This window comes from Mustela lutreola, chromosome 1, assembly GCF_030435805.1.
Source record: "Mustela lutreola isolate mMusLut2 chromosome 1, mMusLut2.pri, whole genome shotgun sequence".
In the NCBI taxonomy this organism is placed as follows: domain Eukaryota; kingdom Metazoa; phylum Chordata; class Mammalia; order Carnivora; family Mustelidae; genus Mustela; species Mustela lutreola.
The window spans coordinates 232,512,371-232,537,312 of record NC_081290.1 but is presented as its reverse complement, the minus strand read 5'-3'; the positions used below and the strand labels follow the sequence as shown (position 1 = coordinate 232,537,312).

The window sequence follows — 24,942 nt, the reverse complement described above, 5'->3', positions numbered from 1 at the left end:
AGCATGAAGTGAAGGCCTCATGTAAGGGCCAGAAAAGGATGGCTGAGCCCAGAGGCCGCCCAGTGCGTCAGCTGGAGCTCGGAAGCCCAGTCCCTGGGTCTGCCGCAGCCAGCCCCATCCCCTTGGCAGCCGCTCCCCGCCGCCCCCCCTGCCCCGAACTCTCTCACTTGTAGATGGGCATTGCGATGTGCTCCATGAAGCTGATCTGCAGCTCAGGGATGTAGGCCTTCTCCCGGTCCATCATCTCCATCGGCCTGTTGCCCATGGCCTTCTCCTGTACGCAGCAAGTTGTCAGGCCCGGCCCCTTCTCCCTCAGTCAGGCACCAGGAAGAAACTTACCCAGCCCTTCCCAGTCCCAGGCCAGGAACCCTCCCCGCAACCTGGACACCCAGGGTTATGACCTACATACCAAGTCTCCCTGAGAGAAGAACTCTTTGTAGATCAGCTCCTGAAAGGCCAGCACTTTCATCACACTCTGTGCATGGGCTCCGTCTACGTGAGCTCCCCTACAGCTCATTCCCAAGACGGCAAACTGAGGCAGCCCTCAGCCCCCACCTCAGGCCCAATTTGTCAGGGGGACAGCCCCAGATGGGATCAAGTGGCTGCATTCCGGCTCCCCTTCCACCAGCCACTGACTTGCTGTGTGACACCCAGTGAGTCTGTGCCCCTCTCTGAATCTCCCCATCTGTCACCTTGAACTGATCTAGGTTTCTGTCTCCCCAAAACTGAGCCAGACTGAGCTTGGCCCAGAGAGGGTGTCTGGGCGGCAGGAGCCACACAGAACTGGGCAGGCAGTTTCTCAGGGAGGGGCAGCACTTACAGCAATCTTCCTGGTCGTCTTCCAGCCCTTGGTCTGGTCAGAGAGGTCACAGGAGGTCATAAGGAGGCAGAGGAGGAGGCTGTGGTGCTGCTTGTTGTTCCGGTCATAACCGACTGTTGGGGAGAGGATGGGGTCAAGGACCCAGGCCCCTCTGTCTAAGGGCAAGACCCCAGGGCCCACCCTCCATGTGTGGCTCAGGAAATCCAGCACCCTGGATGGGAGCCAAAGGGCTGGGTGCTGGATCTGCCTGGGTCTGGTGGCTCGATGCTGGGCAGGGGGCCAGGGGGTGTCTAAACCCCTGGAGCTGCTCTGCAGCCACATCACCCTCTTGGTGGTCCTTCCCCAACCCCAAGGCCCGGGGTTAACAGCTGGCACCTTCAGCCATCTTCTGGAGGTCTTTGAAGATGCGAAGGTGATGGGCCAGGTCGGTGGCCAAGATGATGTCCCGCATCAGGTCCAGCATACGTTGATAGTCCTGGGCCGGGGCGGGGGGAGCGTCAAGGCCTCCTGCCAGACACCCCCACCCACTCTCTCGGCCCCTTCCCCTGACCCCGTTACCTTCCGGGAGAAGTGGTCGAAGATGTTGCAACCGTGGGTGTTGAGGATGGCGATGGCCTGAGCGAAGTGGTGTCTCTGGGGAGCGGGGAGAGGAAAGATGGGGCCCCAGTGGGGACTGGGGGCATTGTTCACCACTGACCCCAAGAGAGGTAGCAGGCCCGGTACAGCTCCAGCCCCCCAAGGTGAGCACAGCGGGCAGACCCAGGGTGTCTGGGGATCTGGTTCCCATTCTGGGCTCTGTTGCAGACCTCTATGTGACCCTGGGCAGGTCCCTGCAGGCCCTGAGCCTCAGGTCCCTCAGCTGTCACATGGAGGGACACAACCAGGCAAACTCTGAGAGCCTCTCAAACTGGAGTGATTCCGAAATTATCCCCCAGAGTCCTAGACACTAATTCATGCAGCAAACATTTGTTTGCTGACAAAGAAAGGCAGTGATGAGGAGAGGGCAAGGCCCCTGTCTCTCGATGCTGACGGGCTGTCACTTGGAGGAGCAGCAGGCTTAGCCCAGGGCACAGCAAGCAAAAGCAGGGCTGCCAGGAGGCCTCCCGGGAGGGAGTGAACCCCTTGTCTCCCAGGGGCATGCAAGCAGGGGCAGTCTCCAGAGGGGTGTTGTGGGGGGGGGGGCAGCATGGGGCAAGGTGACCTTGAAAATTTGACTTTTACTGTGTGCCAAGCCCTTGCCAAGGGCAGAGAATTCAGAGACGTCTCAGATTTTGTCCCTCCCCCAAGGAGCTTCCATCTGGGGGGTGGACAGACCCAATTCAAACAACAACCTAAGGCAAAACTGGGAGTGACGGGGGCAGAGTCATCCTAGGCCTGGTGGGGAGCGGGATGCACAGGGCATTCCCAGACACGCAAAGAGAAACATGCTAAATACAAGTCCTGTGCAAACCTGGGCTCGGACAGAATCCGAAGGCTGACTCACACCCCCATCCACACCGGCACCTCTACACACCCATCCAGCCAAAGGAACCAGACATGCCCTGGGCGCGGGGGTGGTGACAGTCCGCAGGGCCTGTCTGGAGAGCAGGGCTTGGGAATAGGAGCAGCTGGGTCACAGTCTAACGATGTAAAGTCACCAGCCTTAAGAGGATGATGGGTACAGGGATATTAGGTAGAACGGTGGTACCTCCATGACAGAGCCCTCGGAGCTGTAGAGCGCAGCCAGCACAGATTTCTGGAAGAACCCCGGAAATCTCCATCACTCTTCACATCCAGATGTAAGTGCCTGCCACATTAGGCTAGGCATTGCCCTGTCCTCCCCGCCCCTTACGACTCTCTTATCTTAGAGCCTTGCAAAGTCTCAGGGAGCCTCCTCCCAGCTCTAAACCAGTTCCTGGTCTCAGCAGCTCCCACCTCCCCTCAGGATCCAGGGCTGAGACTCCCAGACACCCCCAGAGGGTGCCCCCTGTGGGGAGGGCAGAGTCTCACCGAGGCCACCTGGAAGGAGTTGTTTGTGCCTCTGTGGTCCAGGTCATGACACATGCAGGAAATAAACAAGGCGAAGATCTCGATGTCCCTGGTTGGGAGGCAGCAGGGAGAGGGAGATCAGCCCCCTCCCACACAGCCAGAGGAAGAATGGCTGCATGAGTTGTCTGGGAGCCACCAGACAGGAGCTCGGGACGCCTGGGTCCCCTTCCTGGAAAGCAGCCCTGATTTGGAGTTTCATAGGCTCATTGATCCAGGCATATGTGACTGTGAGCAAGTCCCACCTGGAAAACAAGACTATGCAACCTTCGTCACGACACCCTTAGGAGGATCCCAGGAGGTGGTGCATGTTGGGGGCCTGCCACAATGGGAAGGGGACTCCAGCAGCTGCCAGACGTTGGTGGGGAGGAGAGGCTGGCGCAGCCACTCACTCGAGGTAGTTGGAGAGCTCCAGATTTTTGTAGAGCAGGTAGCAGAAGTGGGAGACAGAAAAGGCGTGCATCCAGTTGTGGTAGGGGGGATCCCGGTAGCCCTTCTTCACCATCAGACAGAACCTGGGAGGAGGAGAGAGAGCAGCAGAGGGGCCTCAGACTCTCCTCCTCCAGGAAGCCCTTCAGGGTCTGCCTTGCCCCCATTCCTTTCCGTTACTCATGGTCCCAGGGGCTGGGAATTGCCCCACTCTGACACACCAGGCCACTCCCAGTCATCCTCAGAGACCCCTTCCCAGAGTGCTGGGGCAATGGATATGAGAGTAGAGGACAGAGTGGGGCAAAGCCCGGGTCTCCCCGCCCGTGGAGGGGAAGGCTGGGGTGCGCACCGGGCCAGAGTCGGGCAGTCGATTTTGTAGTTGTTGATGAAATTCATGTCCTGCAGCATGCTCAGAATGGCCTGGAGAGAGCAAAAGGCAGGGACCAGAAGGACTGTGAGTTTTGAAATGACTCCCCTGCCTTGGGCCTTCTTGAAGCCTACCGAATTTTGGAATCTCAGAGCTTTAGATCTAAGCCAGAGAACCATTAAAACAATAACAACAACAACAACAAACCCCGAAAACCAAAAACCAAAGACCCAGAGAACGACGAAATGGTAGAGTCAAGCATTCCCAGAGCCATGAGCTTTCAGAAATGGGATCTAAGAATTCCTGTAACCAAGTTCACACAAAATCTTAGAAAATCAGGGAGGGCCTGCTAACCCTGAGACCACACGCCCTGGGCAGCCTTAGGCGGTCATCCAGTCCAGCCCCTGAGCCCTGGGAAGGCCCCGTGGTCCATGCTGGCAGACCACATGCCCACTCCATCTCCCGAGGGAGGCCCTCTAGTCTTTGGTGGTGATGGTCTTGCCAGGAAGCTCCTGTCCACGTCTAACTTAAATCCCTGGCTGACATCCTCCACCTCTTACGGTCATATGGGGAAGGGCCAGCTCACCATGGAAGTGTCATCCTCGGGCAGAGAGCGAGGGGTGTAGGTGAAACTGGCAAAGTTGGAGTCAATGGCAGCCACAGGCTGGATTCCATCATGGAGGAGTTTGGTGTATTCATCATCAGAGACCTAGAGGGGACCAACCAGGGTGTTAGAGGATGGCCTCCACCTCCACCCAGTGTCCTCATCCTCAAAATCCCATAGTGGGGGGACCCCCCACCCAAAATGCACCCTCACTGGGCAAGAGATCCCCATTGTCCAGCCCACCCACTGTGCCTCCTTGCCCGTGAAAACCCCAATCTGTAACAGCCTATCCTCAGCAAAGACAGGGAACACCCCTTCACGATATCCTCCAAATAACGCCAGCCTTTCACAGACACTAACTTGAGGGTTCCTTCCTTCAGGGGGAAATGTCCCACAGTCTAACCTCAGTCCTTCCAACCACAGCTTTGACCCTACCCACAAAGTCTGGGACCTTTTTTTTTTTTTTTTTTTTTTTTTTTTTTTTTTTTTTTTAAATTTTATTTATTTATTTATTTATTTGACAGAGAGAGATTACAAGTAGGCAGAGAGGCAGGCAGAGAGAGAGAGGAGGAAGCAGGCTCCCTGCTGAGCAGAGAGCCCGATGCGGGACTCGATCCCAGGACCCTGAGATCATGACCTGAGCCGAAGGCAGCGGCTTAACCCACTGAGCCACCCAGGCGCCCAGTCTGGGACCTTTTGATTTGGACATAGGTGAGAGGAAAATGAACACCACACACTTTGATCTAAAGCCTGGGACCATTTTTCTGAAACGAATGTCTGAGAATGAGACAGGCTATCAGCAGACTGTAGGGGACTATAGGACCACAGTACCTAGGGGAGCTGGCGGAGGGCCCTGAGTGAGCTTCCTAGCCTTCAGTGATTCTTAAGGTGGGAGTTCTCCCCAGATGTGGGGAACATCAGGCTAAACCAAGTTCCTCCCTGGGCCGGGTCCTGCTGTCAGCCTTGGGGCTAAACCAGAACCTGCTTGAAAGAGGCTGCCTTGAAGGAAAGCAGATCAGGAGGCCTGCCATTGTTCTGGGTCTATTCTTATCTTTAAGAGAGGGCAATCAGAAAACCCAGGCTGGTCCTGGGCCCCTGAGGAACTGGGAGGCAGGGAAGAAACAGATGGTTGCAGGAAACCCTGGGATCCTGAGAAGAAGGACAGAGACTCCGCATAGGCCTCACCTTCATGTGGTACATCATCATCTCGTTGGCTAGGTGGCTGCGATACTGGGCCTCATTCACTTTCTTGTATAGGAGGGACTGGGGGAGAGAGGGAAAGATGGGGCTCAAGCAAAGTGGCTATGAAATCTCAGAATGCCCAGGACAGGGACAAAGGGGTCAGACAGAAACCCCCTCCTGTCCCATGCTGACCCTAGTCCGAGCCTTCAAGCTCCAGCCCAGAGTAGGGAGCACCCTCTGACTCCCCCCCAAACCTCCCTCCCCTTGCTCCTCCTCCCCAGGTCTTCTTGGCATTTGATCTGGCACTTTGCACCCCCTCCTGAGCCTGCCCCAGTCTTCAGTCATGGAGTCTGAGTTCCAAAGCAGGGAAAGAGAAGCAAGGAAGTGGGAGAGCCTCGGGAACCTAGTGGTTGGCTTCCCTGAGCCAGAACTCCCAATTCTGGACAATGAGACCCAACGTTTCCCAAAAAGAAGCTAACCAGGGGCTTGGGTTGAGGTTGCTTTGGGAAGAGATGGGCCATAATGACAATTGGAGTCTTCCCTGATCCTAGAAGGCTAACAGGACAAGATAGTATATAATAATAGTATCCTGATTTTCAGATGGGAAACAGGTCAGAGGTGACCAGCAGGCACTGTAGGCTGTACAGTGACCCAGAGCAGAACTCCGAGTTACAGACCCGTGCTCTGGACAAAGTCAATGAGGAGAGGATAACAGAAGGTCCTGCACTGGCTCTAGGCCCTGTCCCCACTCACATGGGCTATGCTGATGCCACAGTAGATGGAGAAGGCTGTCGCCAAGTCCTCATCGAATTTGCTGAACCATGGTCCGTTAATCTTGTTCACCAGCTCGGCCACACCGATGACCTCTGGGGACCAGAGAGGGGCTAGCACCAGCCGGTGGGTGTGTCCGGTGGCGTCTGCCTTCCCAGGGTGTCCTCAAGGGACGTCCAGGCCTGGGTAACCTCAAGGCCTTTCTGCTCTGGGCCTCTAGGGCAGTGGGGAAGGGTCGCCAACCCTCCGCTCGGCTCCGCCCCATTCTGCTCAGGCCCGCCCCGCCCCGCTTCCCGGAGCCGCCGGGAGCTCGCACCCTGGTTCTCGTTCTTGATGGGGAAGCAGAGGATGTTGCGCGTGCGGAAGCCCGTGCTGTCGTCCACGCCGCGGTAGAAAAGCGGGTGCGCGTAAGCGTCTGGGATGTTCAGGATCTGGCCGGTGGTTGCCACGTGGCCTGCAATGCCCTGGTCAGCCGGGATGCGGATCTCGTAGCTCTGTCGGGGCGGTAACGGAGTAGGGAGGAGGAAGTCAGCGGCCCGCCAGGGAGCGGACCGTGGACTGTCCCTTCTGCTCCCTCGCCGCCCTGCGGACTCCTGGCTCCCAGAACTACGGCCACACCCGCCCTCCGCGCAGCCGTGCCTCACCTCGTCATCCACCACACCCCCATCGAACACCTTGGCCACCAGCTCATTCTGGTCCAGCAGGAACACGGAGCAGCTGTGGGGAGATAGCCTCAGTGGACAGAGCCCTGACACCCCTCTCTGATCACCCCCTCCCCCCACCACACACACACACTTCTCACGACTTAGGGCAAAGCCCAGATTTCTGAAGCCTGGAAGGAGTGCTCCGTTACGAGACCCTCTGGAGGGCTGGCTGACTCCAGACATAAATTCATCCCAAGGACTTTTTTTCCTCCTTGTTGCGGCTACTGTGTGCCAGGCACTGTGTTAGGAGCTGGGGATCCGTGGCCAGCAAAGGGAGCCCCCCACCCCTCCACTGTCATTGGACGTTACTAGTAAGGGACATAAGCATGAAATAAAGGATCATACAAAACATGACAGGGTCCCACAAGGAGGCAGTTGTGGGGAGGGGAGAGGGAAAAGGAAAAAGGGGATGAGACCTGAGGACTGGGGCCTCTGCTGCCCCACCCTGAGGTAGATTCGCTTACATCTCAGCATTGCTGAGGTTTCTGGCCTCTGTGATGATCTCCTGGAGCAGGACAGAGACATCATCTGTGGGTGGGAGAAGCGTGGACGGCAGTGATGAGACCAGGCTAGAGTGCCAAGAACAAGCCTTCTCACCTTTCCTCCCCAAAACACCCACCCCCACTCCCACCCCACAGCTGGGCATGGAGGAGGACAGTTCACTCACCCAGGTGAGTGAAGAGGTTCTTTGCTACTTGGAGAAGAGCCTGGAATGGAGAGAATGAAGATCGTAGGGGTTGGCGTTGCAGAGGGGTCCCCCTCTCCAGCCCCTTGCCTCCAATGCTTCCTGAGTCTTCTCATTCCTCCTCTCTGGCTCTCTGGTCATGCTGAGGACTGGCAGAGTCTAATTATATCATCTGGCTACCAACTGAAGGAGTGGGAAGTACAGCCCCAGTGAAGGAGCACAGTAATCTGGAGTCTCGGGCTCTCCCTCACGTCGGGCTCCCGCTGCCCAGATGTTGCTGTAGTACCCCCGTTGAACACTAGAGGACGATCGCACACAGTGACTGCAGCCAGCGGCGGGCCAGCCGGAGGAACCACTGACCCATCTCCCTCTTTAAGAAGCCTCCAGGGCACTAGGTAGCTAACCTTCCTACCATCAGTCCAGAAAGACAGGGGCTTTTCCCTATGGGTGATGCTCTGGGGCTGAGAGCTGGGTGACTTCATCTCCAAGAGAGGCTCATAGTAGGTGACTCACCTGGCACTCACACTTGAGCTTTTGCTCCTTCTGGAAGGCCAGGGTGCTGGTGAGCACAGTGCTCGTGTAGTGGAAGCAGTGCTGGATCACACGCTCATCCTGGTCCGTGAACCTGGGGCAGGGGGCAGGGGTCACCAGAGAGGCAGTGGACAGCGGTCTTCCCTCCCTGTTTCTCCTTGCTTCCATTTCCCCAGGAAGTCCACTCAGAGACGCATCAGCTAAACATCACTCCCCTCTACCCGGGCTGCTCGCGGCATATGCAGCTGAGGCCAGCTTCCCCCTCAGACTGGGGGCTTTCTGAGGGAAAGGCTCTAATCTCCCTCAGACCAAAATGTGTTTTCCTCCTCAAACTATTGTTTCTTGAAGCCAGAGCTACGTCCCCTTCCACTGACTTCGGATTTATCCACACTGAGGTTGGGTCTCCCCTCTCAGACTACACAATTGCTTGGGCCAGAGCTGGGTATTCTCCTGCTCTTCCCCAGGGGCCACCAGCCTCAGAGAGGGGCATTGGTCCCACCCTGCCTTGTCCAGCTTCTGTCACTGTCCTACTCTTCCAACTCTGCAGGCTGTGATATGGTGCTGCCATAAATTCTAACGTGGCTGCGAGGAGGAGCCCATCTCTCTCAGAGCTAGCTCCCATTTGGCAAGATGACCCGTGGTCCTCCTAAGGTCATTCAATCTGGCCACCGAGTGACAGGGAGTTCTGTGGGGCTGGATGGACCAAGCTAGGGAGGATCTGCACTGGAGACATGGGTTAGCCTCTCAAGTGGGGGCCTTAGGAATGAAGGGGAGAAGCATGCCTCTGAGATCTTGACCTCTCGGCCCCCAGATTTCCCTGCCTAGTCTTCTCCCCATTTTATGGCCAGTCTCAGTGCTCCTTTGCCAGGGTATCCCCCACTCCTGCTGGCTGCCTCATGCTTTGGGTCTAGATCCCTGTCCCCACCACCCTGTATCCTCTCCCCACCCTCCCTAGCACAGCATGTGAGTTCCCTCAGTCTGGTCCCGCTCACCTCTGTCCCCACATCTATGGGTGTCTCTCATACTAAGCCTTACTGAGATCCTCATCATTCTGAGAAAACCTCAGGCTCTTTCACACCTTCACGCTTTTCCCCACACTGTTCGCTCTGCCTAGAATACCTTTCCCACCCTCCTCCCTCTCTGCCCTGAAAATAAACTTCAAATCTTGAAGGCAGGGACCATGACTGTGTCACCCAGTGCAGAACTGGTGCCAGAGAGATAAATGGGAGGTGCCTGCTAAGTGCTTTAACTGTATTCTATGTCTGCCCTGGCCACCAGCCCTCTCATGCTCCCAGCTCAAGGGACTCTGGGGTCCCTGTTCTTTGGGCTCCAGGCAGGTTGTCTGCCATGCCTGCTCTGAGCGGAATCCCACCTTTCTCATACACTCATTCAGCACTCACTCCCTGAAATGTGTGGGACCCAGAGATTGCTACAGAGCTGTCACCAAGCCCCATCTCATTTCCCTTCTGATGCCACCTCTCCTCCAGGTCTAAGGCCATCTCAGAGCCCAGTCCCCCAGCCAGCAGCCAGAGGTCACAGCCCCTGCTGAACCCCCTCTCTCTGTACTCCCCTCCCGAGGGACCTTTCTGAGGCCATCTGATCAGTTCAGGGCTGGACACAGTAGGTGCCCAATGTGTGCTTGCTGAACGATGTAAATTCTCCCACCAGTAGGACGCCAAGCACGGATGACACAGATCCCACACCCTCCCTGCCTCAGGGCGTTCTGCTTCAGCCCCATTTTCACTTCCCCAGGCCTAGCTGCCCTGCCTGCAGAGCTCTGTGTTGGCAGGTCCTGCTCCTTAGGCCTACAACTCCCAGATCTCTGCCTCACCCTTGCAGACACCATGCCCAGACTTTCTGACATCTCAGTCGTCCCAACATCCCCAGTGTCCACTTTCTGCAGGACCTACAGCCCAGTCTGCTTACTGGAGCCCCAGGGGCCGAGTGTTTTGTCAGTATGTCCGCATCCTGGAATCAAGACTCACCCCCCACCCACCTGCTCATTCCTCCCTGTGAGACTCAGGCACAGTCTGAGAGAGCAGTGGACCACATGTGGCAGCGCTCACATACAGAGCCTGTGCCCAGGACAGACACAGCTCCCTGGTCACGGCACCGTTTCTCACTCAGCTAAACTCCATGCTCAGCTGACTCTTGCAGGCAGCTCCTACCAAGTAATGAGCTGGAGTAGGACATGAAATCTATTTACAATTCCACTTCTAGACCCCAAATCTGACCTCAGTTCTTGAGAATAGCTTCCTAAGCCTCTTTACCTGACTCTGCCCTTCCCACCACTGTTTTCTAGGATTCTTAGAGCTGCCCTGTCAGTGTCTCTACAGTCCTTCAGCTTATCCCAGCCCCCCACCTCTTCCCTTTAGTCCCTGTCCACAGTGTCAGTGGCGCTCTCTGGGTCCCAGAGAGTTCACCCATCCCAGAGCTCACCACCCTCCATCAGGGCAGTTTCCAGCAGAAGTGCCAAAAGAGGGTGAAGGTAAGTGGGTGAAAGGCCAGTTCTCTCTAAGAGTAGATAATCCAAACTAGAGGAATTGGGCAAAAGAAGGGGAACTCACTTGGACCTCAACATGATGTTTTTTTTAAAGATTTTATTTATTTATTTGACAGAGAGAAAGAAAGAGAGAGAGAGAGAAAGAGCACAAACAAGCAGGGGGAACACCAGGCAGAGGGAGAAGGAGAAACAGGTTCCCTGCTGAACAGGGAGCCCAATGTGGGGCTCGATCCCAGGGTTCTGGAATCATGACCTGAGCTGAAGGCAGATGCTTAATGGACTCAGTGACCCAGGCACCCCTCAACATGATTTTAAATAAGCCAAAATGGGTGACGGAGAGTCACCAATGACCTGTGTCTCAGCCAGAAGAAGCTGCAGCACATTCAGAATCCCCTAGGCTCCTGCACCAACAAACCATTTGGCCCACCACTGCTGGGACAGTGTCCCCTGCCTGGAGCCTTTCCCTCACCGTGGCCCAAGCAAAGCCCTGCCCAGCCTCTCAGCTCCACCTCCTGATCCACGTCACCCAACCAAGACTCACGGGTCTCCTCCAAGCTTGTTGAAGGCGCAGGCCAAGGCCACCACCTGGTCAGTGGCCCGGCTGATGACAGGGACGCAGAGCATGGCCTGCAGCTCACAGCCCAACATGCTTTGTAGCTGTTGCACATCCTCCTGCAAAGGGGAAGGGTGTCAGGGTAGGGATGGAGGGAGGGAATGTGCTTTGTCCGAAGCCCACCACCACACCCTGCAACAGGCAGTTCTAAAGGGCTCCTGCAGAATGGGAAGGACTAAACACGGGGGTGGCTTGGAAGAAAGTCCCTGGGGCTTGTCTCCCCCGTTCACAAGCTGCCTTCTTCCAGAGACCCTGTCCCTTTGCCTCCTCCCCCAGTCCAGCCAGTCCATGGCTTACAGAGGCGAGATCTTTCAGCTGGATAGACTTCTTATCTTCCACCACGTGGCCCAGGCGCCCTGTTGTCAGCTGGGGAGTGAGAAGAGGCTGAGTCAGGGCCCCGCTCTCTCCAAGGTCAGGTGACCTCAGATTCAACCCCCCTCCCAAGTCTGGAAGTTCCAGCAACTTCTTCAGTAAATCCAAACGGTGGATAGAGTCAATACTGGGGAGCTGGGGTGGAAGGTGTGGTGGAGAGAAGTTCTGCTCTTGACCAGAATCCCCTTCGGATGACATTAGAGTCTTCCCTAATTAGAAGAGAGAAAAGCAAACTCCACAGAGAGTGGAACTCAACAGATTCTAAGAGAGCCAAATCCAGAAATATTCCAACAGAAGTGAACTGGTCCCAAGTAAGCTTTTCTATAGATTGTAAGAGATCTCTCCTAATGGATCCTGTTCATGACAGATTGTTATCTCTCATAACATTTCTAAATATATTTCAAGATCCAGATACTTCCAGCAGATTCCAAGAGATTCTAGCAGAGATCCCCCTCTCTGTGGCCAGCTCCCTGGGCCCCTCACTGGCCCAACTCCTTCCACAGACTCCCAACACTGAGGAGGGACGGGGGACTCACCGGAAAGCTGGTTTCCTCCTGTAGCACTTTATCTCCAATGACCTGAGGGGCAAAGTGGAGGCACCAGTTAAAGGGTGGGCAAGGCTGTTCCCTTCGGAGACCCAGGTCCCCGGGTCTCTGGCCCCCTCTCTAATCCACAGTGGACCTGGGCCCTCACCTTACAGGAAAGCTGGAGATTGTCCTCGGACACCAGCAGGAGGCAGCAGCGAGATGCCTGGGTTTCCTGCTGCAGCTGAGAGGCAGGGACCAAGGGAGCGGCTGACCGCGGATCTGGGGCCACCCCCACTGCCCACCCTCTCGCCTCTCCGAGGCTCCTCAGGTGGGAGGAAGGGAGGGCGGGGCGCCGGAATCTGATTGAGAAGGGCCCTAGGTCCCTGGAGGACCACCGGGGGCGGGGGAGAAGCACGTGCACTCACGTATTGGAGGACTTTGAGCTGCAGGGAAGAGGCGTCCAGGTCGTAGAGTTCCCCTGCAGTGGGGAGGCGCGGGGCAGAGGGAAGACTCATCGACTCCCCCAGGGGTGCTCCACCTGCCGGCCCGGCCTGTAGACCTCCCTTCCACTTGCCACTCCGGTCCCCCATCCCGGGCGCGCCCCACCCCATAGGCCCGTCCCTTCCAGGTTAGATCCTGTCGGGCCGCGGGGCCCCGCCGGGTCCTCACCGCACAGCTGTAGGATCTTCCGGTCCTGGTCGGTGTACGCGACGCCGCCCTTCTGGTCTGCCGCCGCCGCCGCCGCCGCCGCCGCCGCCGCCGCCGGGGGGTTCTGGACCGCTTCGGAGGCCGCGCCGAGCCCGCGCTGCTGCAAGGCCTGCACCCTTCGCAGGGCCACCAGGGTCTGGGACAAGCCGAGTGGTCAGCGAGTCACTCGCCCCACCTGTACGACGCTCGCCGCCGCCTGGAGACCTTTGCCTTTGCTCCGTCGTCCTGCGGTGCTCCTTGCCCCCCCCCCCCCCCCCCCCGTCCCAAACAATTCAGCCCTTAGCACTCCACCCACCCGTAGGCTCCCAGTGCCCCAGGTGCATCCTTCAGTCCTTGAACAGCTAGGGACAGGGTTTGTCCCCCTGGCTGGCCCCCAGGCTCTTACTAGACAGGGCGGGGTCAGATTTCTCCGCTTCTCTGGCACTCAGGGAGTTGGAAGGCCTTGTTAAAGTCACAAACTCCTAAAGTCTCAGGATCATTAAGTACATAGTCCTTCCTAAGTATTGACAAGGTATCTGACTTGCCTTATCTCACTGTACAATAAGCAAGTCCGTGCTATCCTCATCCTCATTTTCAGATGTGAAACTGAGGCCCAGAAAGGTTAAGTGACTTGCTCAAGGTCACATGGCCCAAAGATGGTGGACAGGAACCCAGGTCTGTCCAGTTCCCCGGCCAGATCATCTTCCTACCAGTTGTGGTGAGGTCTTCAGCAGCCCCCATCTTACCCGGCCCTACCCCCACTCACATGCTTCTCTACCGCCTGCAGGCTCCACTCTTCACTGTCGCTCAGCTGGCCACAGTGCACCTGAAGGAATAAGAGAGGGGGACCACCTGTGACCTCCCCGAGGCTCCTATCCCATGCCCAGGACAAGTCACCATGCCCAGGACTGTCACTACCAACACATCCACCCCCCAATCTGTGGGCCTCAATGATAAGCCTATCCTTCTGACCAAGCAGATGACTCCAGGAAAATCCCCTCCTCCAGGAAGCCTTCTAGGGCTAATCCAAAGAAAGATCTCTGCCTTTTCAGACACGGTCCCATTAACAGCACAACCCAGGTGTCCAGTGAGGGAAAGGGGGGAGTGACCTTGGACCCCTTTCCATCTCCCAGTCCATGGAGCTCCTTAGGCTCTGATTATGGAATCAGTGGTATTAGCCTCAGCCCCCAACTCCATACTTTCCGAGTTGAGGCTTGAGCTGCCCTGGAGTCTGCAGTAAGGGAAGAGTTTCAACATTTATGATGCATCTGCCGAGCCTGAAGAACTTGGGAGGAAGGTTGGGAGAATGGTTGAAAGGAGTGATAAAGTGCTTGCTTTACACATGTGGGATTCTCACCAGCTTCCATCCTGCACATGAGCCAAGGCCCAGAAAGGTTGTATTGCCTTGCCCATGGTCACACAGCAGAAAGTGGCAGAGTCTGGGAGAGCACCATTCACTCCCTCCCCTTGTCTGCCCATACCTTCCCCTCTCAGGATCCACTCTCAGCCTTTCCACCCCACCCCCCATCATCTATCATCCAACTTCCCCGTGTCAATCATGAGGAATACCCTTAGCGCATCTTCTATCCTTTGTGAACACTCTTCCCTGACCCCTGCATGGATGGGCACTTGGTAAGAAAATGGCGGGGGGGGGGGCAGTCTGGGAGCCCACGGCAGGCCCTGCTAGCTAGGCTCCCCACCTGCGTCACCAGCTTCCTGTGCCTACTCAGAGCTGCTTGCCACCTGCAGGGCTCCCCACAGTGACTGCACTGGGGTCCCTCCTTCATCCTCCCTCCCCACGCAGCAGCCCCCATCCGCCTCTGCTCTAGGTCCCCTGCCTGGAGCAGATGGAGAGGAGGAGCCCAACGGGTTCTCAGAAAGCTCACAGTCTGGCTGGGGTGGGATGGAGTGGGGGATGCAAGTGGTGGGGTGCAGAACCTCAGACCTGAGGAAGTAGGAGAGGGCAGATGGTGTGGGTGGGAACCTCAGGGTTGTGGGGGCTCCGAGGGGAAGGGCATTAGGGGAGCTTCAAGAACTGGCACTGAAGTATGGGGAGGACAGGTGGAGCCTGAAGAGAGGGGACACTGTAGCCAGGGGTGTCCTGGCAGGACTGGCTAAGAGGTGGCATGGGGATGGGACGACCAGGGTGGGGGTAGGATCCACGGTGCCACAGGGGGAAGAGCCTTGAGTGCAAGGCGAAGGAATTGGACTTTAGCTTCACTGTACTGGGGATCCATGGCAGACTCTAGCATCTGTGGACCAGAGATGGTTGTTGAAGGTTAAGTTCTGGACAAAGTGCCACCATCTAGGACTCCCGCAGGACAGGGAGTTGAAAGAGGCTGGGAGCATGGTTGATCTGTGAATGGCTTACATAAACATGTCAGTATTTTACTGTTAGTAGATGGGGGAGGCTATCCTTCTTATTCCTTCCACCTGGACCCATCTCTCAGGAAAAGGGAAGATTGGGACCCCTCCAGGACTATGCGACAACCAGTTCCTGGGTTCTCAACACAGCCTAGAGCCAACACAGAGCTGGGAGACCGAAGGAGAGCTTCAGAAGGCTGGAGACAGGGACGTTCTCCTGTACCCCTTGGACTCCCCCCCACCCCCCACTCCAGCGCAGCTTCCTGGGCTGCCTCAGCCCATCCCCACCCAGCCTATGCATGAGCCCACACACATTCTCCTGAAAAGCCTCAGCACCCACCCCTACGCTCACTTTCCCATGGAGATGCTCAGGCGTGTGGGCACACATGGAGTAGAGTCCCAGACTCAAAGGCATCCACACACCCACACCCACAGCATACACACCATCCATATGGGCACATTCAGACCCGTACACAGGACACCTGGGTTCACATAGCCAAGAGCCATGCACACACTCCTGCTCCCCCATAGGCAAACATACAATCACCAGCACTCATGCATGGCTTTTTGCTCACCCACAGGAACACACAATTGCAGCCTACTCTTACTAATCAGGGAGTGTGTCTGGGGCCCCGTGGGAACACTCAGTTGTGGGCACTGGGGCTGCAGAGAGGGTTGAAAGCCCAGCACAGCCCTCAAACCCCTCACCCTCACCAAGTTCAGTGTGGCTAAGCGCATGAACATGTCGTCCTCATTTAAGGAGCCGGTGTGGCTGCCAGAGCGGGATTCGGGAAGCATAGTCACAAATCATGCATCCGATGCCAGGGACCAAGGGCCACCCTCTCCTGGGACTTCTCATCCCAGAACTAAAGAACAGAGGTAAGGACTCTTTGCACACGAAGAATCTGCCGTTCAGGTACCTTGAGCTGCAGACGCCCAGCACTCAGCCACACAGCCCCGCACCTGGCCGGCACAGTCCTCAGACAGCCCTCCACCCACAGTATCTCCATCAGGCACCAATATTCCTTGCAGGGCTCCCTGTTTCCTTGCCAGCATTTGCCAGCATTTGCAATTCTATCCCTGTTTGGTTCACTTGTTTGATGTCTGTCTCCCAACACCTCCAGGCTGTATGACCTGCGAAGCCAGGGGTCAGTCACTGCTCTGTTGGCAGCACCTAGCACACCATGCCTGGCAATGCCCGAGAAATGGGTCTTTGACTGATAGATGGGCAGGAGGATGGATGGACAGATGGAAGGATGGATAAATGGATACCAAGAGCAGAGAGTCTGAGAAAGGAGTGGGGCTTGTTGAGGATGGAGCTGGTGAATCAGCTAGTGAATCTCTGCCCTGTGGCATCCTCTTTACCCTTCGGCCCTCTGCTGTCAGGATCTGGTTGTAGCTAGGATGTCAGGGGCAGCCTGTGCTGCCTCTGGAAGCATGTGAGATCCAGGGGGACACAGGGCCTAGCAGATGTGCATGCACTGGGGAGAGGGGTGTCCTGGGGAATTGCACTTCTATCTGAGGCACAGGCTTGGAGGAGAGGCAGACTGAATAATTTAAGTACTTTTCAAGAGCTCTTAAAGAAAAAAAAAAAAAAAAAAAAAAAGAGCTGCCCGGGGCCTTTGAGGAAGTGGGAAGCTAGTTGTCGGGAACTTCTCCTGGCAACCAGAGCCCCAGGTGACATCTTGCTCAGCACCGTGCACCCCAAGCCTCAGCCTCACCAGGATCACTTTTCTCCCAACCACCCTTCTCCCCACCCTGCCTTGGCTCATGCTGTTTACTCCTAGAATATCCTTTCCCTTCTTCTCTGCCTGTCAACCTCCTACATATGCTCCAAAGCCCCACTCAATTGCTACCTCCACTATGAGACACCCCTTGGTGCTCCAGCCTCTGCCACCAGAACACCTGCCAGCAGCATTTATTTCATTTGGCCAGTGGTCACCTGAGGCTGTGCCTGCCTTCCCCCAGATGGAGCTTCTAGAAGGCCCAAATGGGTCTCACTCGGCTCTCTGCCCCAGCACCCAGCCTGGATGCCCAGAGCAGGTTTTCTAGGGTGTACTGAATGTGAGTAAGGCTGGCCGCCTCCCCTTCCGCAGCCCACAACACACATATACACACAGGCCTTTCTTCCCGCAGGTGAAGGCAGAAACCTGGACTCCAGGTCCAACCTGAGCCAAGCTGAGCTGTGGTCATGGCAGCCATCCTCCTGCCGGCAAGATGAACAAACTCCAAACGTCCTCCTCTTGCTGGAGTGGCTTCCCTTCTGACCCGGCCCTCACTAGACCGCCACAGGAAATCCTTCTCAGCAACCTGCCACCCCCAGACTCTTCTCCCTCAGAGGTGGGCCACCGAGTTACCCCCTCCCACCGCCCACCTCTGCACATTGCCCCCAGCCCTGGGCCTCTTCCAAGCCACCCGCTCTGGCACAGATTGGGACCAAAAGAGGGAGGGAAGCCGCGCTGAGAAAGAACTCTGTGCCAACAGCAGATCCGTCCCCTGCGGGAACAGAAGCTGGGGGTGGGGGAGCAGCTTGCGGGAGAAACCGAGGGGCCGACGGCTCCCTCAGTCAGGCAGATGGGGCGCCGAGGAGACCAAGCCAAGCACTCCTTCCTTCCTATCCTCTTCCCCCTCTCCCCGCGGCCGGCCCCCACTCCCACTGCCCTCCCCCGCCAGCAGCTCCGGAAAGGTCAGGCGCCTCGGAAACCTTTAATTCCGTTTTAATGAGCTCGGGAGGAGTCCCATGGGCGCAAGATGACCCCCTCTTCATCTGTCCGCGCCCCCAGGTCTGAGCCTTATTGAGGTTGTGGCTGCCTCGGTGAAGCCGACCCGCCAATAATGGCCATTGGGGGGCGCCAACCCTCGGTTCCTAGGACAGGAGGATTTGATTTACGCGAGAAGAGCCTGAAAGAGTGGCTGAGCCAGCCCCACTAGGCTCAGCCAAGCTCGGCTGGTGGAGCAGAAAGCTGGTGAGCTCCGCCAGGGGGCAGCAGAGGGCAGGGGGAGCCTGGGCCCGGGTTCCCTGCCTGACTGCCCACCATCCCACTACCCCCGGCTCCTCCCCCACACACCCCCGCCCCGCCAAGCAGCGCATCCCCCCTTTGCCGTTGAAGCCCCTTCCCCTCCCTCACCCCCTCCAGGAAGCCCGCCCAACGTCGCCAGCATCAGCGATGGGGCTGGATGCTTTCCCAGGCAGCCCCTCCCAGTGGGCCCCCCTCATGCTCCTGAGCTCCAGCCACGGGAATCTGGCCGGCCTTCCCCCACTGACTCTTTTTGTCGGCAACATGTCCTCCCTTCCTCAGTGTCTGTCAGGGCTTCTGTGGACACAGCCCCCTGCCCCTAACCCAGCAGGGAGGATGCCAAAGAGGAAGCAAGGTCAGGGTTGCACAGATAGCTCCAATCAGGCTGAGAAGTACAAGAGGCTCGTACATATCTCTGAATGTTGCTGACAGGGCCGATGATTTCGTCCTGCCCATTCAAGGTAAGGCGAAGAGCTGGGGTGTGGGAAAAACCCAGACTCCTCCCAGATCCCCATTTCCCCCACTCCAGTCCAGTTTGCTGCTCTACACACACACACACACACACACACACACACACACACACACACGGGCTCCATCCCCTGTTCCTCCCTTGTTCCTCTCTCCCCCAATCCCACCCCACACTGTTCTTACCAAGATGACAGCTGCCACAGCCCCAGCCTCCTTGTCCACGAGCGGCATGACCAGCACTGAGGGGGAGAGGGCAATGAGGTAGTCCTGCGGGGCCAGTGAGATACAGAGCCAAGCCCCAGGGAGGGAGACAAAGACACAGACAGAGAGGCTGGCACAGAGACACAGAGACACCCAGAGAGACAGGGGGTCCTGAGGCAGCAACAGAACAACCACAGCAATGTCCCCTGCATGGAAGGAAGCCCCCTCACTTCACAACTCTTCTGTGAGCCCCACCCCCCCAGCAACCCTGAGAGGGCAGGAAGCAGGTAAGGCTGAGCACCCCTATTTTACAGATTGGGAAACTGAGGTCCAGAAAGGGGAAGTGACTTGCCCAAGATCACACAGCAAGTCAGGTCTCCTGACTCCCAGTCTTGTGCACTTTCCACATCGAGACAGAGGACAGAGACCTAGAGGGACTGAGACACGAGGCAGAGAGACATGGCGGACAGGGGGCGTGGAGAAGAAGAGAAAGAAAAACAGACACAGTGACAGAGAGAGCATGACAACAACGCAGCCCATCTAGCAATAGACACAAGCGCATGATCACTGTGGCCACTGGCCACTGAGCCCTAGTATGTGGCAGGCCCTTAACGTCCGTTATCTCATTTGTTTCTCCTCAAAACACCCCCTCGGGACGCCTGGGTGGCTCAGTTGGTTAAGCAGCTGCCTTCGGCTCAGGTCATGATCCCAGCGTCCTGGGATCGAGTCCCACATCGGGCTCCTTGCTCTGCAGGGAGCCTGCTTCTCCCTCTGACTCTGCCTTCCACTCTGTCTGCCTATGCTCGCTCTTGCTCGCTCTCTCTGACAAATAAATAAAATCTTAAAAAAAAAAAAAAAAAAAGATTCTCTCTAAAAAAAAAAAAAAAAAAAAAACACCCCCTCAAGGCAGGTTCTCTCATCCCCATTTTACATATCAGGAAACTGAGGCTCAAAGAGGTTAGTAGCACAACAGAGAGAGAATTAGATGGAGGAACTGCTGGAGACACAGAGCAAGATAAAGAAGGAGACAGAGATGAAGACAGAGCTAGAAGACAGACGTGATCTGGGGAGCAGGGCCACAGTCCCTCCCTCCCTGCCCCTGCCCAGGTCCCAGACCTTACCTTGGGTGTCAGGAGCCAGTGGAGCCATCAGCCTGGCCAGCGGCTTCCCGGGCAGGTCTGTGGGGCCCAGTCCGCTGCACCCCAGCCGCTTCCGGGAGACCACAGCCTCTCTGAAAAGGACACCCTCCCCTCTCAGTCCCCGGATCAAAAAGGAGCAGACCCTGACCTGAGGACACACAGCCGGCTCGACCCTGCACATCTGCAAGGATCTAGACAATCTGAACTGCTGTAGGGTGGACACAAGGAGGACACAAATAAAAGAGATGGGAACACTGACCCGCCACATAGAGGGGCAGGCAGCCACAGTCTGGCCTCTGGTGCCCCTTGCTGGAACCCTGGGGCCCAGTGCAGGTCCCCCAGAGCAAGTCAAGCAAGGGCTCAGAGCTAGGCTACCGAGCTCTGAAATCCTGCTGTGGCTACTACTTGACCTGGGGCAAGGGATCTGCCTCTCTGAGCCTTCCAGGGAGAAAGAGTATGGAGTAGAGTAGAATCCTAACCATCTCTACCCTCAGAAAGCCCTTCTATACACCTGAAACTAGTGTAACACTGTGTGTCAATGATACTTCAATTAAAAGAAAAAAGAAAAAGAAAACATTCTAGAGCAACTTGTGGTGCTAAGCACAGGAGGACTCCAGCGATAGCTGTCATGACTAAATTTTATCCTACATTCCCCATGTGCCATGCACAATCCAAGCAACACGTCTGGTTTAACTTGGAATTCCCAGAAATCCCATGAATTCAATATTATCATTTCCATTTTCAGGTGGAGGTTGAGAACATATCCAAGGTCCCGGGGCTAATAAGTGGTAGAGTTGGGATTTGAACCCAGGCATTTGGCACCAGAGCCCTAATGTGCTCAAACCTTCCTAAAGACCTGAGGGGGTTGAGCTTCCAACGGGATCGGCATGAATGGGCGTAGGTGTGATGGAGGGGTGGGGAGGGGAGTTAGTTTAGGAAGAATGAGCTTCTATCTGCCCTCGCCACACATACTAGCTTTCCCCTGGCCTCTAGCTCTTCCTGCTTAATTAAGTGCCTGATTTTTCACCAACTGTCCCTCCATGATGATTAAATGTCCTGGGTTCCTCATCCCTCATGCTGCCTCCACTTAATTGTGTTTGCAGGAACTGCCTGACCTGAAGAGAAGAGAAGCCTGGGGGGCTGGGACACCAGTGTGGCCATCAGGGTCACTAGGGGGGGCCAAGCAAAAGCCAGATGAGGATAAGAGAGGCGGGGTGGCCTCCAAGTCTCCCGATCAGATTGAGGCCTCTAGAGAAATCAAAGGCAAAGAAGTTGCACCTCTTGGTAAAGGTCATGTAGCATTCTGAGCTGGATCCATTCACTCCTGGCCTCTTGATTCAGAATCTACAAGAACCCAGTGGTGTCTCCTACCTTCTAGCCCTCATGCCCTACGACCATGAGGCTCCTGGAGAGCTAGTCTCCAGCTCTGCTCTATACAGCTGGGAATAGGGAATGGGAATCTAGGGTGACAGGAGAGCAATGTAGCCACATTTCCTGATGAATCAATTGCTGAAAACTGGGGCTTCCTGGAGGCAGGGGCTTGCCTCCATGACCCTCAACCAAACCCCCTCTTACTGAGCCCACCCAGCCACTTGGCCTCTTGCAGTCTGGTTATTGGGCAACCACAAGATGGCACTGGTCCTTATGTCGCTGGTCTGTAAACCAAGGGGCTACATCCCCCTGACCCCTCACTCCCCCTTTCCCAACCTCCCAAACCCCTGCCCAGACCAGAAGCTGCCTTTGCTTGGTGCCTCCCCACCCCACCCCGGGAGCCTGACAAGAGTCTATCCTCTGCCTTTCTTCTGCACAAAACTCCCTCTTCTGTGCTCATGGCTTCCTGACTCCAGGTCCCACTCTCATGAGACCTCCGATACCCAACAGCCTCCTGGAAGCCGGTCCTGGATGTCCCTGATGTCGTCAAAGGCACCCAGTCCCAATCTGAACTTGTTCTCTCCACCACATAAGGAGGCACAACAACCCACTGGGTCCCCTGTAAGCTTGTCCACAAACTGTCCCAGCTACCTCCCTCTTCCTCACCTCCCCCATCCAATGAGTGAACCACCTTCCATGCATCTCACAACTGTCCTGCATGGCGTTAGTGTCAGAGAAGGCTTCCTGGAGGAGGCGATGCTGAGTTGGGTCCTAAAGAACATGCAGAGGTTTTCAAGGCAGACAGGAAGGGAGGTGCAGGCAGAGGGACCGGCATGTGTCGAGGCTCAGAGGAGGGAAAGAACGTTTGTCTGCTCAATGGCCCAACTGCAAGGAGTTTAGTGTGGCTGGACAGCAGGGAGCAAGGCTGGACAGGGTCCCGAGGAGCTGGGCATGATCCTGAGGGCAGTGGGAGCCCCAGGATGGACTTGAGTAAGGGAAGGTGAAGGTCATGTTTGCTTTCAGCCTGATCAGTTTAGCTGCTGGATAAAACTCTCACTGGACAGGGAGAATCTGAGAGACTGGAAATGTCCTGGCAGTGAGGGCATCTAGTCTCAGTGGCCCCTGGACAGCAGAGGAGAGGCGGGGCTGCGGCAGATCAACCTTGACTGAGCCCAGATCTCTCACGGAGCACTGGGGCCTCTGAGGAGCCTAAACCCAGAGGAGTCCCCTCACCTTGGCACCTTGCTCTGCAATCTGTCCTCCCCAGCCTGACGACGTCCCATAGTTCCAGGCAGGTCTGTGCTGGGCCATGCTCACCCCAGCCCACACCCATGCAAGCCCTTCCTGGAACTGCTGTCCCCCTAGAGGTTTTAAAGATACCCATGGACTAAAAGACGAAGGGAAGTGCCCAGGCTGAGTCTCCTCAAACCAGATGGGGTTGAGGGCTTTGTCTATATTCACACCCCAGTGGTTCCTCCCTCACCTTAGGGCCCCCTCCCCCACCCTGCCTCCTCTCCCTTGCTGACTCCTCTGTCCTCCTACCCAGCTGCCAGGCTGAGGGTGAGGGGTGAGGGGACTCCACGCCCGGGGGCCAGCTGTCCAGGTTGAAGGCTAATGACTCAGGTCTGGTGCCTGGGTGGTCATGGCTGCCCCACTTACGATAAAGACAGATGGGCACAGAGTGGGGAGAGGAACGGGCGTGGACTTTATGACAGTTCCATCCCTTTAACAATTATTTGTTTAGTGGCAAGAGTAGAGAAAAAAGCTCTCTGTTGGGAGGGTCAATGGCCTGGAAAGAGCTGAGTGCCCAGGCCCCCTCCCACTCCACTGAGCCCCGTCTTTGGTGAGGCCCCATCCCCTTTACTGAGCACCCCACCCCACCCCCACCTTCCAGGGCCTCAACCTCACTCTGAATTTTCATCTCTCTTGGAGATAAATTATGATTCAGTCCAGGACCTGGACCCTTTCCTCTCCCTCTCCCAGAATGGGAGACTCCAGAGACAGGGACAGACTATTCCATGTGTCCCTTGACACAAATCAGAGGAACACAGATTCTGCAGTGAAAGAGGAACAGGTCAGCTCTGAGGAAGAAATTTCTCAAGACTGGGCCCTGGGACCCCCAAATGGTAGCAGAGGGAGACAAGCAGCTGGGCTCTTGTGGGCGGGGGTGTCCCCGTGGCAGCTGAAAAGCCCCAGACTTTGCTGCAACCAGCAGCGGATAATGAGAGGCTTGAAGATGGCAGGAGACACAATAAGAGGAGGAAGGCGGCAGGGCTGGGGACTGAAATAGGCTGGGAGATTGAAGGGGCACCAACATGAGGGCGACGAAGAGTTCCCGGAAGGCCCTTCTGCAGGCAGTCTTCCAGGAGGCCCTCCCCACAAACCCCTAGAATTCAGAGCTGGACCAGCCCTCACACACTGCAGTGTTCCATCTTGCTCTCCCCCAGGAATCCCCAGAGGCCCAGAGCAATTACTGCCCTAGGGTGGTGGTGGTGGTGGGGTCTCAGCCACACCCTCCTGGATCCCAGGTCTCCCAGATGCCCAGCCCATGGTTTTTCTTGTGGAAAGACCCATCCCTGAGGGAGGCTACCACAGCCGGAACACCTTTTCTGGAAACTGGAGCTTCCTCAGGGATGGGGGCAATATGGAGCAGGCCTCCTAGAGCGCCTCCTGCTGGCCAGGAGAAATCAGGGAAGTGTGACTGGTTGAGATGGAGCCGCCCTGGAAAGGACTTCACTCAGGAGAAGAGGGCCTGAGGCAGCATGAGGGGTTAGGGAACCCAAACCACATTGTGGGGATGAAACTGGGGACCTGTGAGCCCACGGTGGAGGACAGTGACACGAGGGGTCTCCCCATTCCCCCTGGATTATCTCCCCTGTTGTCCTCACACCACACTGAGCCTGTCCTCTTCCTCCCTGGGCCTTATCTGTCTTTATGACCCACCTCTATTCACACCTGCTGCTGTTTCCCAGCCCTGCCAGCCCTCCAGGGTTTCCTGGAGTGGTGCCCCCTCCACTGGGCCCAGCCAGAGCCTCGGGCCCCACCTTTGGATGAAGCAGCTGTCCAGTCTTCCACTGGGGCCAGAATCACAGGGGTCACCACTGGAAGGACCCTGTACCCAGCCTCACCCATTTTATAGAAAAAGACTGAAGCCGGAAGGGAAGTAAAAATTTTCTCAAGGTCACCCTGATGAGTAAATTGGGGCTTGGGGTGGAGGGCAATCAGCAACCACTGAGCTCAGACTTGTGTCAGGCACTGGGAGGAGCACTGGGCATCCAGGATCTCATCTCTTCAAAAGACAGGTGCTACTGTTATCTCTTCTAGGGAGAAGAAAACAGGCTTAGAAGTGGACACAGGGAGTCAGGGACGGGGCCGGGCTAGACTCCAGGCCCATCTGGTGCTCTTCCCTCTTCCACATACCTAGCTAGGTCTTAGCCCTGACCTTGGAGGTGGACTCAGTGCCAGATGTGAGGTTGGGGGTGTGGCAAAGCAAAGATTTCAGGAGAGAAGACTGACGTAAACCTTCACCCCTAATCCTTGCTGACCTGAATGAGTTTTGAAC

General features: G+C 56.5%; 1 protein-coding gene across 3 annotated transcripts in view; it reads right to left on the bottom strand.

The window, feature by feature from the left end:
• PDE2A (phosphodiesterase 2A) overlaps positions 1-24,942 on the bottom strand; it is a 92,347-nt gene that overhangs the window by 763 nt on the left and 66,642 nt on the right. For all 3 annotated transcript variants that reach the window (XM_059133498.1, XM_059133515.1, XM_059133506.1), the window contains 26 exons: positions 19,992-20,101; positions 18,853-18,908; positions 13,587-13,646; positions 12,803-12,977; positions 12,559-12,611; positions 12,300-12,374; positions 12,143-12,184; positions 11,532-11,600; positions 11,163-11,293; positions 8,101-8,212; positions 7,570-7,609; positions 7,367-7,430; positions 6,843-6,915; positions 6,515-6,692; positions 6,181-6,293; positions 5,431-5,508; positions 4,228-4,350; positions 3,624-3,694; positions 3,238-3,360; positions 2,810-2,897; positions 2,508-2,555; positions 1,379-1,453; positions 1,196-1,295; positions 821-933; positions 410-448; positions 168-274 (listed from right to left, as the gene is read on the bottom strand). In XM_059133498.1, the coding sequence (XP_058989481.1) occupies positions 168-274; positions 410-448; positions 821-933; positions 1,196-1,295; positions 1,379-1,453; positions 2,508-2,555; positions 2,810-2,897; positions 3,238-3,360; positions 3,624-3,694; positions 4,228-4,350; positions 5,431-5,508; positions 6,181-6,293; positions 6,515-6,692; positions 6,843-6,915; positions 7,367-7,430; positions 7,570-7,609; positions 8,101-8,212; positions 11,163-11,293; positions 11,532-11,600; positions 12,143-12,184; positions 12,300-12,374; positions 12,559-12,611; positions 12,803-12,977; positions 13,587-13,646; positions 18,853-18,908; positions 19,992-20,101 (2,316 nt within the window). The remainder of the gene's footprint in view (positions 1-167; positions 275-409; positions 449-820; positions 934-1,195; positions 1,296-1,378; positions 1,454-2,507; positions 2,556-2,809; positions 2,898-3,237; positions 3,361-3,623; positions 3,695-4,227; positions 4,351-5,430; positions 5,509-6,180; positions 6,294-6,514; positions 6,693-6,842; positions 6,916-7,366; positions 7,431-7,569; positions 7,610-8,100; positions 8,213-11,162; positions 11,294-11,531; positions 11,601-12,142; positions 12,185-12,299; positions 12,375-12,558; positions 12,612-12,802; positions 12,978-13,586; positions 13,647-18,852; positions 18,909-19,991; positions 20,102-24,942) is intronic.